Source organism: Mytilus californianus, unplaced genomic scaffold (assembly GCF_021869535.1).
Source record: "Mytilus californianus isolate M0D057914Y unplaced genomic scaffold, xbMytCali1.0.p SCAF_6, whole genome shotgun sequence".
NCBI lineage: Eukaryota > Metazoa > Mollusca > Bivalvia > Mytilida > Mytilidae > Mytilus > Mytilus californianus.
In genome coordinates this window covers 90,145,587-90,164,757 of record NW_026262712.1, presented here as the reverse complement: position 1 = coordinate 90,164,757, position 19,171 = coordinate 90,145,587, and the positions used below count along the sequence as shown (strand labels likewise).

The 19,171-nt window shown below is 33.4% G+C and overlaps 1 protein-coding gene across 1 annotated transcript in view; it reads right to left on the bottom strand.

The window, feature by feature from the left end:
• The window catches only part of LOC127706124 (xanthine dehydrogenase-like), a 49,853-nt gene that overhangs the window by 12,389 nt on the left and 18,293 nt on the right, over positions 1-19,171 (bottom strand). The window contains exons 20-28 of the mRNA XM_052210574.1: positions 18,394-18,473; positions 17,750-17,859; positions 17,086-17,190; positions 16,125-16,203; positions 15,511-15,625; positions 11,474-11,554; positions 11,212-11,321; positions 10,278-10,391; positions 641-802 (exon numbers count right to left, since the gene is read on the bottom strand). Of these exons, the coding sequence (XP_052066534.1) occupies positions 641-802; positions 10,278-10,391; positions 11,212-11,321; positions 11,474-11,554; positions 15,511-15,625; positions 16,125-16,203; positions 17,086-17,190; positions 17,750-17,859; positions 18,394-18,473 (956 nt within the window). The remainder of the gene's footprint in view (positions 1-640; positions 803-10,277; positions 10,392-11,211; positions 11,322-11,473; positions 11,555-15,510; positions 15,626-16,124; positions 16,204-17,085; positions 17,191-17,749; positions 17,860-18,393; positions 18,474-19,171) is intronic.

Below are 19,171 nucleotides of genomic sequence, written 5' to 3'. Positions count from 1 at the left end.
CAAGTTTTGTTAATTTTGGACAAGTTGTTCCATAGAAATAGAAAACTTAATAAGGGTGGATTATACACAGCTTTATATGTAAATGATTTGCCTGCCTTTGTTAGTCATGCTACAATTGGCATCATTAACAGTTACTATATATAACATTGTAAACACTCTCTGTTAAACATTAATTACTAACATAACCATCAATTACTACCTCCTAATTTCAAGATTAATTCCTTTATTTATGTTCTATGGCAAATATTCCCTTTATATTCAGGATGAAAACAATTAATAGCTTCCACATGGCAAACGTTTAGGAGGTGAACTGAACTGGAAGAAAGTTTGATAAACTGAAGATTTATATTATAAGTAAGAGTGTACTGAAAAACTTCACTTCATAAACTTTTGATCTTATATACTGTGGATTCATTATTACTTGTGGAATACCAATTTTCATGTATTTTGAGGGAAAAGGTAAACCAAGAATTTAAATGTTCAACGAAGTACACATTTTTTTTAAGGGTCTGTTATTATAATAATACAGAGTGTGGAAAATCAACGAAATCAAAAATCCGCGAAATACGAGTTTTCCTCAATCCACGAAAATTGAAATACACGAAAATAAATGAATCCACAGTAACAAGTTTTTACCCACCTTAGTGTTGATCCCCTGTCCACTTTCTATGCCACCATGAGCAATAGAAATACTGCCATCACCAGCATAAATATTTACAATAGCATTATAATGGACCCCTGCATAGGATAAGGCAAACTTGATAGGGACAATTGATAAACCCTTTTTCTTCCATCTGTTGGCCTACATTAGAAAGAATAAAATGTTTAGGAAAGATTACTGAGTTATTCATTACATAAAGAACTCTAATACAAAATTACAAAGATACCACAATGAATTTGGTAAAAAAAAATTGTTGGGTTGCTGTTTAATGTGTAATTTAGGATAAATGTAATTTTAGCCACGTGTATTAATATCCCAGGGTTAGCTAGCCTTGAGACGACCCCTCACTCATGCGCAGCCTTGCAGAGATAGCGACCACATGACATTGTGATCAGCTTCGTAAGCATGCAAGCACTTTTTTTCTTAAGCTCCTAATCCATTATGGCTAGTACACGAGAAAAAAGGGATAATGCTGGTGAAAAACTCAAAGACATAATTGACAGTTTGAAGCCGAAAGCAACAAAACACAAGGAAACTGAAAGTGATACACACGACAACAAAGAAGATAGCGACAGTGAAAGTGATGAGGAATTTGCAGACTCCTTTGAAAAGTTAACGACAGGATAATGACAATGAGGAAATTGATGCCTTAGAAAACGAACTTAAACGTTTGAAAACCGAGAAAAGAAAAGTGGAGTTAAAACGAAAAATTGAAGAGGAAAAGGACAATCTTAAAAACCTTCAACTACTGCCAACAGTTCAGCTGTCTGCCGCCGCGTTGGTTCAAAATTCTACAAAAGGTGAGCAAATTCATGAAATTTCTGACATTATTGCATGTAGCACAGAGAAATCAGGCAAAGCAATGCAGATTGTTGATTTTCTTTGGCCAGAGCCTATCCCTCAGTACCAAACGATAACACTTGCCGGGGATATGGAATTTCGGGTAGGCAAAAAGAAAACATTAGACAAGATTTCTATGGAAGAGTGGGGTTTTGCTTACATTCGAATTTTGCAGGAATTGCTTAAACGTAATACCGAGATTAATGTTAATACATATCTTAACTATACAGCTGACATCTTCAGTCTCGCCTCAAAATATGTTTGGTACTCTGTCCTGCTCTATGACAAAGAGTACAGAGACAAGCAGGCGGAGGAAAAATTTACATGGGGGACATATCGTCAGGATTTAAGAGATTTCCAACTTGTGTCCAAACGTGAAAATCCAACAACGAGAGCCATGAACGATGCTACAAAACCGCATGGAAAACAATCAGCTAATAACAATCGTCGGAGAGGCCCCTTTTTACCCAACGGGCAAGAAATCTGCAGGAGCTTTAATAATAACTCTTGTTACCGCTAAGATTGTCGAATGATGCACCATTGTGCTATTTGTATGTCAAGCAGTCATTCTGCTATCTCAGGTCAGGGACACAGCAGTGCCACTCATATTGACAAAGTCGCAAAAAATCCGTATGCGCCTCAGAATTAGGATTACACCATGCAGCAAAAAACTTAAATTGTTTACGTTTCGAGGCGTGGAACCGATTGCTGCCTGCTTCTGTGGAAGACAGAGATTTTATTTTAAACGGTGTAAAAGATGGTTTTAAGCTTAGTGTTTTTTATGGTCCGCATCTGCTTGTAGATAGAAAAAATTACTCGTCCGCTTTCTGTTTTCATCGTGCTGTTGAAAAACAAATTAAACTAGAAATTGAACTTGGGAATTATGTAGTTTCTAAAACTAAACTCATTCTTCTACGATTACTAACGCCCATAGACTACCCAACTCTATACACATAACACTAATAAAAACCAAACTAAAGTTCAAATTGAATACCCACACGACAGTGCCATGTGCTGATTATAATTGCACATTATGATACATAATATCATGTCGACAAAATATAGTCAGTAATTAATAAATACTACTGAAATCAAAACAGTAAATATAACATCAAATAAATTCACATAAGCAAGATAAAAAAATTTAACTGGGAAACACGTCTAATCGAATCGGCCCTGTCGTGCTGAATGGTTATATCCCATGAAGCGCGGGAATACAAATAACGGTCTATGGGCAGACAACTAGAAGAAATTAATTTCAATCTAATTCAGTTCCTTCAAACGGTTGAAATTACATTTCTTCTATGATTACTAACGCCCATAGACTACCCAACTCTATACACATAACACTTATAAAAACCAAACTAAAGTTCAAATTGAATACCCACACGACAGTGCCATGTGCTGAACTACAAAGAACGGGCAATAAAATTTTTATCTTGCTTATAGAACTTAATTCACTTTCAAAATAAAAAGTCATTATCAGGTTAAAACTTAAATTTTCAGAAACAATTAATCTGTCTTTTAAAGAGTCTTTAATATAACCGTCCTTGGCGGTCTCTGAACACCATCTACCATGTCTTTTGAACAATCGATCGGAAATGCCTAAATTGGCACAAGTTGTAGCTCCACCAGAACGTAAACTGTGCAATCCATATTTTTTAATATCTGACACAAATGGTTGAAAAGCTCCAATAAATAATTCTCTTATATGCGTATAAGACGGTGGTTTGTTATCCTTCCGAAGTACATATCGATCCTTGAATTTTGTTAAATTTCTAAAAATAATTTCATCTGAATCCGGCAAAATATCATCCCACAACAAATATAACTTTAAATTCTTTACTGGACAAATATCGGAATCCATACAGGCTATTACTACAGAATTGCCATCACGATAAATATCAGTTTTACTTTTCGGAATAAATATAGATACATAACCTAATTCAAACGTGATATCACATATCCGTATATTTAATAGCTCGGACACTCTCAAAAATCCAGAATAAGCAAGTAAACACGCGCAAATAATACGCGGTGACATAACATTGTATTCCTTAAATAATGAACTATACATTTTAGTTAGAAGCTCAGGAGTAACTGGTTCCTTTTTCTCAGTTCGTGTAGCTAAGCGCCGTTTTGCACCTTCTAAAACATTTTTCACAACTAAATTTTCGGTAGGAGACGTTTGACCAATCATATGATGTGCCCATTGTATACTATAAAATACTGAAATAACCGGACTAGCAGTGTTACTGTTATGAACTAATGAAGATAAATATAGTGCAACGTGCAAAGGTTTTGCCGGTAAAATATCACAACCATTTATACCGTTATGAACGGCCCACTTTTTCCAACGGATAAATTCTGCATGATAAGTTTTAACGGTACTGACAGCTTTAGATTCGCAAAGTAAATCCATAAGAACATCAACATTGGTATGCAGAGTTGGTGACAAAGAATTAATCTCAGATTCATAAGCCTGCAAAAACACATGTATAAACAATAATTAAACAATAATAGCATCTTAAATGATGGAAACTACCAACAGAAAAATACTTGTTAGTACATCTCACAAGACTATGCACAATAGTCTTAAATACTTAACATAAGCATTTGTATTTGTTAGTATATTAGTTCTCAACAAGGCCAATTATAGCCTTAATGCCAAAATCTGAAACCAATTCAGATATGCACTGTAATGTTAGTACACAAACAAGGCACTAATACAGCCTTTAAAATATCTTGTTATATCTATCTAAAATATCATCTGTAAAATTCAGATAAGCATAAACAGCTTCATAAACAAAATAGGTTTACAACCTTCATACATATCAGTATTATTTTCTGAAATCTAGCCTCAAAGCTAACATCTTAAATTTAAGATCAGTATTACCAAAAATGGCCTTCTTGCTTTTACCAGGAGTATAAAACTCCTTACCGCTTGGTAATTCTACATGTGCAATAACTTGATCTGTAAAATCGCCCCCATTTGGGCATAGCATAGGCCAATAACTTGCGGATGGCCAACAAGGAACAATCAATGTACCTACAGCGTTGCATTGTCTCATGTAATTAATAACATGTGGTATAAGAAATACAGGCGGTACAAAAAGACCGTTAACCCCAAACCAATTAACTGTGAAAGCATCAATACCAGAAGAATTTTCATTCCAAAATCTTGAATAAAATACCAGTAACTTGAAATTGTGGTCAGAAGCAAACCAATCTACTTCATGAGGTCCCCATAAAGCTTCTATCAATTGAAATATATAATATGATATACCCCAATCATCATGATCAACGATGCGACTCAAAAAGTCAGCTTTTTCGTTTAGTGTCCTAGGTATCCAAACTATATCAATATTGACATTGTACTTCAAACATGCGCTAAATATGTCCAACGCTAAATTTTGTAAAATAGTTTTTGTACTGCCCTTGCTAACAATGCTCACAATATTCTGGTTATCTGTAAACCATTTGACCTTTTTTCCAGATATAAAATTAATTAATGACAGCAATACTTTCTTAACCGCTGAAAGTTCCTTCCAAGTTGAACTATTACTACGTTCTGATTCAACCCACATACCATGTGCAATGTTTTGTGGTGTTTCTACAATATAAGCTCCAAAGCCTGTATCACTAGCGTCACTATAGATAATACTATGACATGATTCATCAACACTAAAATGTTTTACATTAACTTCACTAATATACAGTTTCCAGAATTGTAACTGTTCAATACTAGATTCAGAAAGTATAATATAAGAATACCAAGACGCAGATGTGTTCACGTCTATAGTTAAATGTTAAGTCATTAAATAAACTAAATTTCCAATAACTAAGTATGTAGATATTATCTGACCTAGATGCAACTTTTTTCACGTACACGCTTTTAGGCCCAGTTAAACAAGATATAATGTCATCAATAGAATGTATCATCTTAATATCTATTCTATTATCTGGTATTTTATAAAAGCCATACTCTGTATCAATAAATGTTCCTAACCAAACCAGACGTTTAGTAGGTTCCCACAATGATTTTTCGGCCTTAGGTACAAAGCCACTTTTAACTAAATCTAGCTTAACTTGTTCTGACACAATCTTACACATATCTTTATCTTGTTCAATACCTAACCCATCATCAAGATACATAATGACTTGTTTACCTTCAGATCGCCATTTCTTTACAAGCGGCCTAGTCAGTTTAGTAAAAAGAAAACAAGCTGTACTTAATCCAAATGGTAAAACAAGAAATTTGAAAAATGTAGGACATTCATTAATGGTCCATGAAAAACCTAAAATACTCTGTGTGTGGTTCAAAAATATCAACATGGTGATAAGTTGAGTGAACATCAAACTTAAACATAGAATAGTTCAATTTAATATGCTGTTGAGCAGTTCTCATATCCTCAAACTTAACGCTCTGTTTCCATAAATGTTTATTAACCGCTCTCAAATCAAGTATCAATCTTTTCTTTGAATTAGATTGAACTGATACAGTAAGAGGATTACCAACGAAAGGTCGCTTATTACACTGAACTATCAAACCTCTATGTAATAAATCCTGAATAGCTGTATGCACAAAATCGGAATTTTTTAAAGTTGATACATTGTTATATAAATACGTAGACGGAGGAATAGAATAAAATGGTAACTTATAACCATCTCTTATAGTGTCAATAATATAATCATAAGCACCAATATTTATCCAAAATTGGATATTTTCCTTCAGCCTACCCTTAACAATTATATCAGTACCATCTTGCTCATATTCGATATAATCATGTGTAAAAGTTGGTTCAGACAAATTTTCTAAAGAAATTGTGTCAAAATTATACTCATCTTTCACAAAACTAGTTTCTTTTGTGTGATGCTGCTGTCTTGTTGTTTTGGAAGGGGCAGTTAACTCTCCAGTGCTTGTAAGACTCACAGTTGAAGCATGGTCCCCGTTGAGATTTTCCAGCATACTGGTCTTGGGCATACTGGAAACTTCCATACCAAGACGGCTGGCCCCCTCGAAAGGGCTGTTGAGGTTTAAAGCTAGAGTTGGCAGTGGAAGGAACCTGCTGTTGTTTAGGAGCTGGTTTGCTCTTTGCCTTTTTCTTCCTAATGGCCCCGTTTTCAGCTCTGATTATCTTGGACTCGTCTTCTGAATCGCTAGCAATTGGGTTTGCCTCGTACTGGCGAGCGGTGTCCCATCCCCCATCAGAAGTGTCCGCGATCTTTATTAACTTATTTCTTTGTTTAAGCCTATCGGTACATGATGCAATAATGTCTCTGGCATAGTCAACTTTGCCATTGTCAATAGCCCACAGAGCCTAGGTTAAATCTTCTAAATTTTCGGTATTACCATTGAACTGAATTTTATAACCTTCAGAACGCCATTTATACTGGGAGTCCGACTTCAACTTCTTGACTTGAGATTTCATACATTGGTTTGTTCCGTGGATTTCGTCGTGCAAACTATTAATCTTTTCGCTGATTTTGGTGTCCACAAGAACTTCAATATCCTGCTTTTGACGATTAACTGCGTCTAAAACTGTACGCAAAGATATTTCTTCAGAGGGTGTATCTGAATCCATGTTTGGTATTAACTGGGAAACACATCTAATCGAATCGGCCCTGTCGTGCTGAATGGTTATATCCCATGAAGCGCGGGAATACAAATAACGGTCTATGGGCAGACAACTAGAAGAAATTAATTTCAATCTAATTCAGTTCCTTCAAACGGTTGAAATTACATTTATAATCAGCTCAATAGGTGCAATAGAAAAATCAAATGGCGATGTGCGTATCATTCATGATGTTAGCCTACTGACAGGCATTTCTCTTAATTCATACACTACGGATACTAGTTGTTCTTACATGGATTTACGACATGCATTGAAGATAATTAAACGTAATGATTATCTCGGGAAAACAGATTTAAAGAGTGCTTATAGATCCGTAAAGTGTCAAGATTCTGATTATCCTTTGACAGGCCTCCAGTGGATGTTTAATGGGGACGATTCTCCAACATATATGTATGATGCTAAAATTCCGTTTGGTCAAGCGCAAAGCCCTAAAATTTTTTAGCAATTAAATGCATCTGTCTGTGAAATCATGAAATGTACGTATAATATTACTTGCATTGCGTATTTAGATGATTTTTTAGTGATTGAAGATACGTTTCATAAGTGTCAAACAGGAATTCGTTTACTAATCGATAATTTACGTAGATTAGGTTTCAACATCAGCTGGAATAAAATTGAGGGTCCATCTCAAAGTTTAACATTTTAAGGGATTGTCATAAACACATGTTCTCTGTCTCTCACTATGCCTGATAAGAAACGACAAGAATTCCATGATGTCATTTTATCTTTTCAAAACCGCAAACGAGCCAGTGTGAAACAACTACAATCTTTGTGTGGCAAACTAAATTGGGCTTGTCAGATGGTAAAGGGGGGTAGAACTTTTGTAAGGCGATTAATTGATAACCTATCAAATGTAAGTACAACGAATAGGAATGCAAAAATACTTTTATCAACAGATTTCTTTTCTGATATTGCATGGTGGGTTAATTTTATGAATGTGTTCAATGGAACATTAACTTTTTTAGATTCTAAACCAGTTACTTGCTTGCAAACTGATGCGTGTTTACATGGTGGTGCTGGATATTATGAAGGTGATTTTTTTTATGTGAATTGGGACACAGATTTACCGAATTTTAAGAACTATCACATAAATATTAAAGAGACTATGGCTATTGTGTTGTCCGTGATGAGATGGGGACATTTGTGGACTAATAAACATGTTGTCGTATCTACAGACAACATGACTACAAAATGCATCATTAACAAAGGTAGTTCTAGAATCAAAACTTTAATGACTCAGTTGAGAGAACTTTTCTGGTTGTCGGCTACACACAATTTCGACATAAGAGCCAAATTTATCAGTGGTCGTAATAATGTTATTGCTGACGCCGCGTCAAGACTTCATGAACCAGGACAATTATCTAGGCTTTATGATAAACTTGTGAGCCACTTATTTTATAAACCGTTTACGACTATCGAGCTACTAAATCACATGTCTTTTGACTTTTTTAATTCCAGATGGAGAAACGATGGAAACGCAAATGTTGGAGAACAGCGTGGTTCGCTTGAAAAGCAAGGGGTGGGCTAGTTCAACTTCAGGAACTTACCGTACTCATCTCAAGACTTATCTCGAATTCTGTGAAAATTATGACCTAAAACCAGTGCCATGCACAACCAAAACTGTAGAACTTTACATTGCTTTTCTTGTGGATGTGTAAAGCTTTGCGTTTAGCTCGATACGATCGTATTTGAACATTATTTCTGTGCTGCATAAATCGCACGACAAACCAGACCCTATTGCAAGCTGTTGGAATGTCAGGCATTTACTAACTGGTGTCAAACGGGAACTTAGTACCAGTCAAAATTGTAAGGCACCTGTTACGCCAGAACTGTTGTTAAGATTTAAGTCAATTTTAAATCTTGAATGTCATAATAATATTGTTTTTTGGGCTGCTTGCCTTACAGGTTTTTATGGTTTTTTGCGACCAAACAATTTTTTAGTCAAAGGTTCTTTTGATCCAGAAATCAATTTGCGAAGGGTAGATGTGCTGCCTTGTAGCTAGGGTATGCTTGTAACGCTCAAAGTTACTAAGACGCTGCAGTTTCATTCTAAGCCTATTGAGGTAATTCTCCCATTGTTACACGGTCACCAGCTTTGTCCGTATGAAGCCTTATCCCGCGTGCTTGCCTTACCTGGAGATCCCTTGGATCCTTTATTTAGGTTATCTGACAAAAGTTGTTTGTCTTATACTATTTTTCTCCAATGCCTTCGTTTTTTGTTGCAACACCTTGGCTGTAATCCTCAAAGTTATGGGGGACACTCTTTTCGTAGGGGTGCTGCCACTTGGGCAGGATCTGTAGGTCTTTCGGACAGTGACATTAAATTGTTAGGTTATTGGTCAAATGATTGTTTTTTACGCTATATTGTTTCTGATAGAGACCAGCGTCTCAAAGCCATGACATCTTTCTATTCTTTATAACCTTCTTTTTAACAAACTACCCCCTTCTTGTTTGGGTTTGGGGTTATATTTTTCATTATGTCATATATCATGTACAAGGGGGGTGTAAGGCTTTGGGTTACCAAGCTAATAAAATTGCCATTATTATATTATTGTTGTTATCTTAGACAGCCTTGTCTCACATCTGCTTGTCAATTAACTAGTGAGGTAAATTGGCTTTTACTGTGAATCTTCCTTTTTTTTTTTAAACTATCTTGACTAATCTATAAAATTATTCATCATTAACATAAAATTAATTTGAAAAGATGTTTCATTTTTGAAATACTAGTACCTAATTTTTACTTTTAAAAAATGAAAGAACTGATTTTTTTACAACAATTTGTTCAGAACTTGCTTTTTAAAAAATTTTACTTGGATAATACCTTCTAAGTACTTGTAGTAAATATTACTAGTTGAAAATGTGTTTCTGTTACATAAATTCATTAATATTTAACATTTCAATATCCTATACCAATTTAAAAAAAATGTATCACTGATGTCACTTGGTCCTTTCATTATCATCCTTGCCCATTTGTTTTAGTTCTATATATATCAAGATGGATTTCCGCTGTCTCCGTTTCAATAAAAAATGAAAATAAAAACACTTGACAAAATTAAATATTCAATAAGTTACTTTCCTCAATTAGTCATTACATCTGATCAGGTTATTTTAATATGATTCTGCAATTACACAAAACTTACCTGATTAAAAGCCTGTACAGATGCAGCTCTACTTTTATAATCTGACGAGGACATAAGCTCTGGCACCAGTTGTCTGATGTTACAGTAGTTCAATGTATTTCCTACAGGTGTTTTCTATCAGAAAAAAAGAAATAATTTTTGCGACATTCGTAATATTAATTACTTTTATGAATTGTTCCCCCTTTACATTTCTGTTGGCTGGTATCAAAATGTCCAAGTATATCATGGGATTTTGGGAGCAAAACAGTGCTTGCTAATTTGTTATAAACATAGAAAATAGTCCATACAATATGAACTATAATAATTTCTTGCATAAACTAAACATTTAAAACAATTTTTAATCATCATGAATAAATTACATCAGGTATTCATGTTTAAAAATGACATCTTTTATTGTTTCCATACAATACCAGTATAATTTTGAAATCCCTTTTTAGGAATTAATACCATGCCCCAACAACAAAACAGAAATTATTTTAAGAAATTGCATGCAAAATATCTGGCTCTGATGAAAATTAAAAGCACTGAAAAAATTTGTCGTATTTCATGAAGGAAACAGTTCACAAAGCGTGTAATACCTAACAATAGTAACATAAATCCTTAAATTAAGAAATTGTACTTTAACCTCAATAAGCTGCATCTCCCAACGTTGACATAAGATAGCTATTATAGTTAAAAGTTTTGATGCACATACAAACTTTTTGGTATTTTGTTATAAATTTTAAGTTTATATTTTACTTATTTGTACCAATACTAAGGTTGCAACTCCTTCAGGCAATGTTTACCTTAGATGACCTTTCAGTTTTGAAGTTCAAACTAACTTTTTATGTATTTGGCTTCCCTAACATTTGGTTTCTAACATACCTGATGAAGGTTATGTAATGTGTTCACTGAAATCTGTATATGAACTACAGAAAATAAAAAAATACCTTACCTGTCCTTGTTTATATAGGTTGATAGTTCTAAATAATGTAGGGTCAAGGTTGAGTTCCTTAGCAACATTCTCCATAATAGATTCCATCATGAATATGGCTGGTGTAGAACCTGTTGAACAAAAAACAGTTGAATTTCCTCTCAGTTAGTCATCTTTAAAAGAAAATTTGACTAGTATTGAATACAAGCATTTTGGAAGACGTGCTTCAAAGTTAACCAAACTTATGAAATTAGTAAACTAAAGAAAAACTGCATTATCAAACCTGGTGCTCGACAAGCTGTATTCATTGGCTTATTTGTTTTTACTGCCACCGGTGTTAATTTCCAGTTTTCACAAAAGTATGCTGAAATTAGAAAATAAGTGTAACTAGAATAAGTTTACATAAAAATTAAGATCTCCCTACTCCAAAAAATAACCAATCTTTGAAACATCATAATATACTAAATGCATGTAGTTGATACAAGAGCTTACATCGGCAAGAAGATAGAAAATTAATATAACCTGTGAATGTCAGCTTATAATTGATAATGCACACATTAAATATATCCAATAATAGTCACTTGTCTATAATTGAAGATTTCTTAACTTACTCATATCTCTTCAAAAAAAAATGCTTTAAAATTATTGTTTGACGTAAATTTTACATTGAGGTTCTGAAAAAAGAAATCACCAATTCACCAACATTCCAACTGACTCCATTTTCAGAAAACGACATCTGTAACAAACATAAACTTTTAGCTACCGCCTCACAAGCAGAACCAAATACAATGAAAGTCCCAACTATGTATTGGCTTCCGAAGCTACACAAAACACCTTACAAATATAGATTCATTTCGTCTTCAAGCCATTGTTCCACTACTAAATTGTCTATTCTTCTTACCAGTACACTTGGTACAATCAAAAACCTGATAATAAATTGTTCAAATAAGGCCTTCGAAAATAGTGGAATTAATTACTTTTGGAGTGTCAAGAACTCGTTGGAAGTACTTGATAAATTGCATGCATATATTGGTGATTTTGAATCTGTTCAAAGTTTTGATTTTTCTACCCTATATACCACATTGCCTCACATTCTCATTAAGAAAAAATTCACACACCTAATTAAATGGGCATTTAAAAAGTCAGAATGTGAATATATATGTTCAAACTCTTTTAGGTCATTTTTTAGTAGCAATAAACAAAAAAACTATGTCAATTGGACATGCTTTGATACTATATATGCCCTTGAATTTTTACTAGATAACATTTTTGTTCGCTTTGGAGATTCCGTATATCGTCAGGTTATCGGAATTCCAATGGGGACTAACTGTGCACCACTTATTGCGGACCTTTTTTTGTATTGCTATGAGTTACAATTTATGACAAAAATCAGTAAAGACCCATCGAAACAACATCTGATACACAAATTTAATAATACTTTTAGATATTTGGATGATATTTTGGCTCTCAATAATGACGACTTCAGTATGTATACTAAAGAAATTTATCCTGTTGAACTTACTTTAAATAAAGCTAATACTAACAATGACCACTGCCCTTTCCTCGATCTTGATATCTATATCATTAACGGAAAGCTTAATACTAAAATATATGATAAAAGAGATGATTTTTCATTTCCTATCGTTAATTATCCATTTTTAGATGGTGACGTTCCCTTGTCACCATCTTACGGTGTTTATATATCTCAACTTGTACGATTCGCTCGTGTATGTAACAATGTTTTAGATTTTAACGAGAGAAATGTATGTATTACTGAAAAATTATTACACCAGGGTTTTCGATATCACAAACTAGTCAAAACATTTACTAAATTTTATCATCGGTATAAGGACATCATTCGTAAATATAGCTCAACATGCAGACTTCTTATACGTTCAGGTATTTCACATCCAATTTTTTATGGAAATATTCTTTATAAAGCACAAAAATGTCAGTATTCACCTCTGAAACTAACAAAACCTTTAAATAGACTTATTAAGAAGGGATATAGTTACGATACTGTTGTCAGGTCATTAAAGATTGCATATTTTGGCGTTGATATTGATTCACTTATAGGGTCTTTGCATCTGCACTAAACACATTTATTTAAAAACCAGTTGTTGGCATGACACGGGTTATGTTCTTCTCATATATGTTATGATGGTATGATACTAAACCCCTAACGGGAAGGATTGTGCCTGATATTCATATGATGAAGACATAATCTTTCAATCAGTTTAATTGAAGTCTGGAGCTGGCATGTCAGTTAACTGCTAGTAGTCTGTTGTTATTTATGTATTATTGTCATTTTGTTTATTTTCTTTGGTTACATCTTCTGACATCAGACTCGGACTTCTCTTGAACTGAATTTTAATGTGCGTATTGTTATGCGTTTACTTTTCTACATTGGCTAGAGGTATAGGGGGAGGGTTGAGATCTCATAAACATGTTTAACCCCGCCGCATTTTTGCGCCTGTCCCAAGTCAGGAGCCTCTAGCCTTTGTTAGTCTTGTATTATTTTTAATTTTAGTTTCTTGTGTACAATTTGGAGTTTAGTATGGCGTTCATTATCACTGAACTAGTATATATATTTGTTTAGGGGCCAGCTGAAGGACGCCTCCGGGTGCGGGAATTTCTCGCTGCATTGAAGACCTGTTGGTGGCCTTCTGCTGTTGTCTGTTCTGTGGTCGGGTTGTTGTCTCTTTGACACATTCCCCATTTCCATTCTCAATTTTATTTAAAGTTCAATTTTGGGGGGGTTGATATCAATTGGACTAGGTCTAGGGATACAGAAAACATTATTCAAGGTCCTGTGTTTGGTCCTTTTATATAGATCTGTGGAGACAGTTTCCCCAAAATCAATACTAGTCTTTGACTAATGCCGAAGAACATTGTATTAAAATTTCCATAATAGATCCAATCATGGTGTAGAACTTATTTAAATAAGAAGGTGTGGTATGATTGCCAATGAGACAACTCTCCACAAGAGACCAAATGACACAGAAATTAACAACTATAGGTCGCATACGGCCTTCAACAATGAGCAAAGACTATACTGCATAGTCAGCTATAAAAGGCCCCGAAAAGACAAATGTAAAACAATTCAAACGAGAAAACTAACGGCCTAATTTATGTACAAAATAATGAAGGGAAAACAATTGTATCTATCCATCAATTATAACTGAAGTTATTGTGAAAATAAATTAAGTGTTCATGATGACACACCCCTACCACAAAATGTCCTTAAAGTTTAACCTTATTCACCTACAGTTTGACAAAAAAATTCAAAATACACAACTACATGTACATATGCTATGATGCAATTTTTTCAACTTTGTTCCGATCTATAATATAGGAAATTCTTTTTTTGAACCTATAATATGTATGACAGTTAAAAAATCTCTGAATTGAAAAAATTATGTATTTCTTGCTCAACTATACCCGATATGAAGCCAGGCCCGTAGCCAGGAATTTCCAAGGGTGGGTTACATCAACTTGCAACAAACAAAATCTCAACTTCAATAGTCACAATTCAAACAGAACGTCAACTTTAATAGTGCTTATTTGTTTTCAAAGGCAGGTGAATACGAACCCCTCGAACTCCCACCCCTGGCTACAGGATTGGAAGAATTCTGTTTTGTTAAATTCTATTCCAAACTATATATTAAAAGAAATGACAATATCAATGTTTCTCTAGGGAAATGCCAAAATATCAATTAATTTTTTTTCTTTTATATGTAATGGTATAAGAAATTCCATCAAGTTTGTTCCATTTCCATGTAAACAGTTAAAAAACTTATAAATTTTCATGATGGACACACAAGCAAACAAAAAGAAACAATAGAACTTCCCTGAAAAAAGGAGACATAATGAATATACCAGCATATTATATAACTGGTCATAAAAGTAAGCAATTTCTTAATTTCGTCTTGTAGTTTGTAAGTTCAGTCAAGTTTTCAAATCAAATAATACTTATGGCATGTCTTTCTTTTTTCTTTCATGCAGAAAGCTTAGTGCGTCTTTAACAAAAATCATGAATTAAAGCATCATTTCTTGACAAACAGCAAGGTAGCCTATGTTTTATTTTTATTATTTTGGAAAGATCTCAAACCCAGGTACAAATTTTTTTCTCAAAAATATCAGAAAAACAATTTGGCTTGAATCAATCCCTAGAAAAATAAACAACTACGTCATAATATATAATCCTAGAAAAATAGTCATAATATATAATCCTAGAAAAATAAACAACTATGACATAATATATAATCCTAGAAAAATAATCAACTACGTCATAATATATAATATAACCATTTATCTTACCATTGTCCATCCAGGAGGCAATTCCAGGTAGGTTGTTGTCATTAGGAAGATAACCAAGATCACTATATATCTGTATTTTGATTCCATTTAACATCCCATCATTAGTGCAGCCAACCTGTCATGAAAGGAAAATTAAAAGTCTTGTTTAAAGATTCTTGACTCTCCACGTGACTGGATATTTCTTGAAAAATGTTACATCAAAATACTTTCACTTACACTTTAGTCAAGTTAAAAAATATTCAATTTAAATAATATAAACAAATGAGAGATCTGAAATATATAGACAAATGAGGCAGCAACCCAACACCACACACATATCAACATGTGATGGTATTAATTAATTTTCGGGAGACGGATTTAAAAAAAGTTTTTCCAAACTTGTTTCGGAATCCCATATTTGACTGCTATGTAAAAGAGTCAAAGAGGTTGTTTTATCCTTATTCATTGGTTAAGGAGTTATCTTAGTATTCATTTGCAATCTTAATCCTAGATGTTTGTATAAGTTCCCTTACAAACATAACATGGTGCTTTTTTCAAAATTTGCCAATGACAGTTAATTAAAAAAAAAAATGTACTTGAGTATAATATGTTTGATGTTAAATTTGAAAACTTACATTATAGTCAGCTCTGTAAGATGGACGTCTTCCAAGCATTTTAAAGTTTGTATGAAACTCCATATTTAGCTTCACAGGCCTTAAACATAATACATGTATAAACAAATTAAATGATATTATTAACATAGCTAGGACAGAAACTTTTAAAATACACTTATTCTTCCTAAAGTTATGATATTTCAACAAATGATTGTGAAGTATACTGTAAATTCAGAAATTATTGCGATGTTTTCATTATTGTGAAAAATGCGACAGGGTTATAATCGTAATAATTTAAACTCGCATTTTGAAATTTTTTATATGAATTAAACAGGATTTTTCTCAATATCGCAAAAAATTAAAATCGCATTTTAGTCTTAAATGACAAAGTCGCAATAATAAATGCACGCAATAATTTCTGAATTTACAGTAAATTGAATGGACATCTACCTGCGGCATAGATAAATAATGGATGGAATAATAATGGAGAAAAAAAATCTACAGTAAAAATACACATCTAAAGCACGAACAATACATGTTTGTGTTCACCCATTTGTTTTGCAACTTGTTGTTCAATGGCTAATACAATCATTGTGAGGTATATAATGTTATGTAGATTGATTTTGATTGATTTTTGGTGTTTTAACGCCACTTTTAAGCACCACTTTTGGGCTATTTCGTGGCGGCCAGTTTTTATTGGTGGAGGAAGCCGGAGTGCCCAGAGAAAACCACCGATGATATGTAGATGAATCAGTTTGATTCTGTTGACTTTACCTTTGAATACTTCTTAAATCTGCCTGAGTTATTGGGCATTTTGCATTTGACAAAACTGACCACTTGCAAGAAAATCAGCAATGGCTTAAATAATATAAATCTGTGTATCTAGCCATGCTAAAATTACATTACCAACACATATTGATAAAAAAAATTCATAAAAAGGTCAGTGTTTCCTGCTATATTGTAAAAATATAAATGTATATACCTTTTCATGATTTGAGCAGCTATAGCACAGCCAGCGGACACAATTAAATTCCTTGTAATCTTACTGCCATAAGCTCCACCAAGTCTCTTCACTTTCACATTTATACTGAAATTAATTAATTTTTGAAAAAATGACTCACACAAAGACTGCTTTTACCTTTAAAGGTGCACTTGATTTCAAATATGGTAAAAAGCAATCAATATTTAAACGATGTCGAGGTTAAATTTATATCCCATGAGTGTATAATGCCTCAGGATTATCTTTTAACAAAAACAGAATATTGTAAATTCAGAAATTTGTTCAATGTTTTTATTATTGCAAAAATTGCAACGAAATAGGTGTGGCAAAAAAAAAACCTCACATTTTGAATTTTAATAGCATTATTTTTACACAGCAATTTCTAAATTCGGAATAATTAAACTTGCATTTGTGTCCATTTTCCAACAATCGCAATACATATGTAATATCATGTGCACTTTTTCAGGTTGTCACTATTTTCTTTTATTGTTCACTTGAATAATTTGAGTAAGTTTTCATCTTTTTGTCATTTATGTTGAACTCGTTCTCTACATTCCAATGACAAATTCTTGAATTTGTTAAGAATCTTACAACTGCATGTGTATTTGAGTTTTCAAAAAGTTATATATCGCTGAGGACTGTATACCTGCTTTCTGGTAACCCAAGCACCATGGCAGTAGACTGTTGAGTTAAGTCTATCCACTGTGTAGAGGCTTCAACATCCATGCCATCTTCGGTAGGGGTACAAATACTGATCTGTAAATCATTGCATTAAACATAATTTAATTATTGGCTGATACTCTTTTTGCTTGTCTACTATATGTTAATTGTTATGTGAAATTTAAAGCAATGTCTATGAAATATTTTTGAAAAATAATAAATTATAAATTGAACTTTGTCCTGAAGACTTACAAGTCAAAAATATAAAAATTGTTTGTAAATAATTGTGTTTAAATATTAATTCACTGCTGCATCTTTTAAAATATACAATTTAGAAGCAATGGATACCTATAAGCAATAGGTCTCAATACAATCAGTTTAACCAACACTTTTTCTATATCTACTGTTCTTTCATTTAGGCTGAATAAAGGAAGGAAGCACTTCCAAAACAGTTGTGTCTGGAAATGTTGTTTTTCTACAAGAGAGGGACGAAAGATACCAGAGGGACAGTCAAACTCATAGACAGATATTCCTGTTACCTTTTTAATATTAACATATTATATATGTGTTCTTCTGAAAATGTTGTTGGTATCCAAAATTTATACTTTCTCTTACTTTTTTAATACTAACCTGAGTTTCCATCTGGAAATGTTGTTGTGCTCCAAAACTGATACTTCCTGTTATCTTTTTAGGACTGTTAGCAATGGCAGCTGGAATATAATAAAAAAATTAATTTCTTCAATAAGAATGTTGAAATACTATTTTTTTTCTTTTCTGTTCGTCAATGAGTCCATTTTTTAATCATTACTTTTAAGGAGGGGGAAAGTGTGGAAAGAATCTTATTGATAGAAAAAACTAGATATCATTGAGATGGAAGCCATCTCTGTGGGCCCCGCTGTGAATAATGTGTGGTAAAAAATTTGTATCGTTATCATTGGAAATGGGGTTGTCAAATGAAACCAAAGTTTTTGACCTTGACCTTTGACCTAGGAAGTTGTACATAAATTATGACACACCCTCTGGTGTTGGTTTATATACATATCAAGTATCAACTTTGAAATCATAACGGTTCTCAAGATATAGAGCGGAAACGATCTTTACCATAGGACATGGGGTTGTCAACTAAAACCAGTGTTTGACCTTGACCTTTGACCTAGGAAGCTGTACATACATTATGACACACCCTCTGGTGTTGGTTAATATACATATCAAGTACAAACTTTGAAATCATAACGGTTCTCAAGATATAGAGCGGACACGATCTTTACCATAGACATGGGGTTGTCAACTAAAACCAAAGTTTTTGACCTTGACCTTTGACCTAGGAAGTTGAACATACATTATGACACAGCCTCTGGTGTTGGTTAATATACATATCAAGTATAAACTTTGAAATCATAACGGTTCT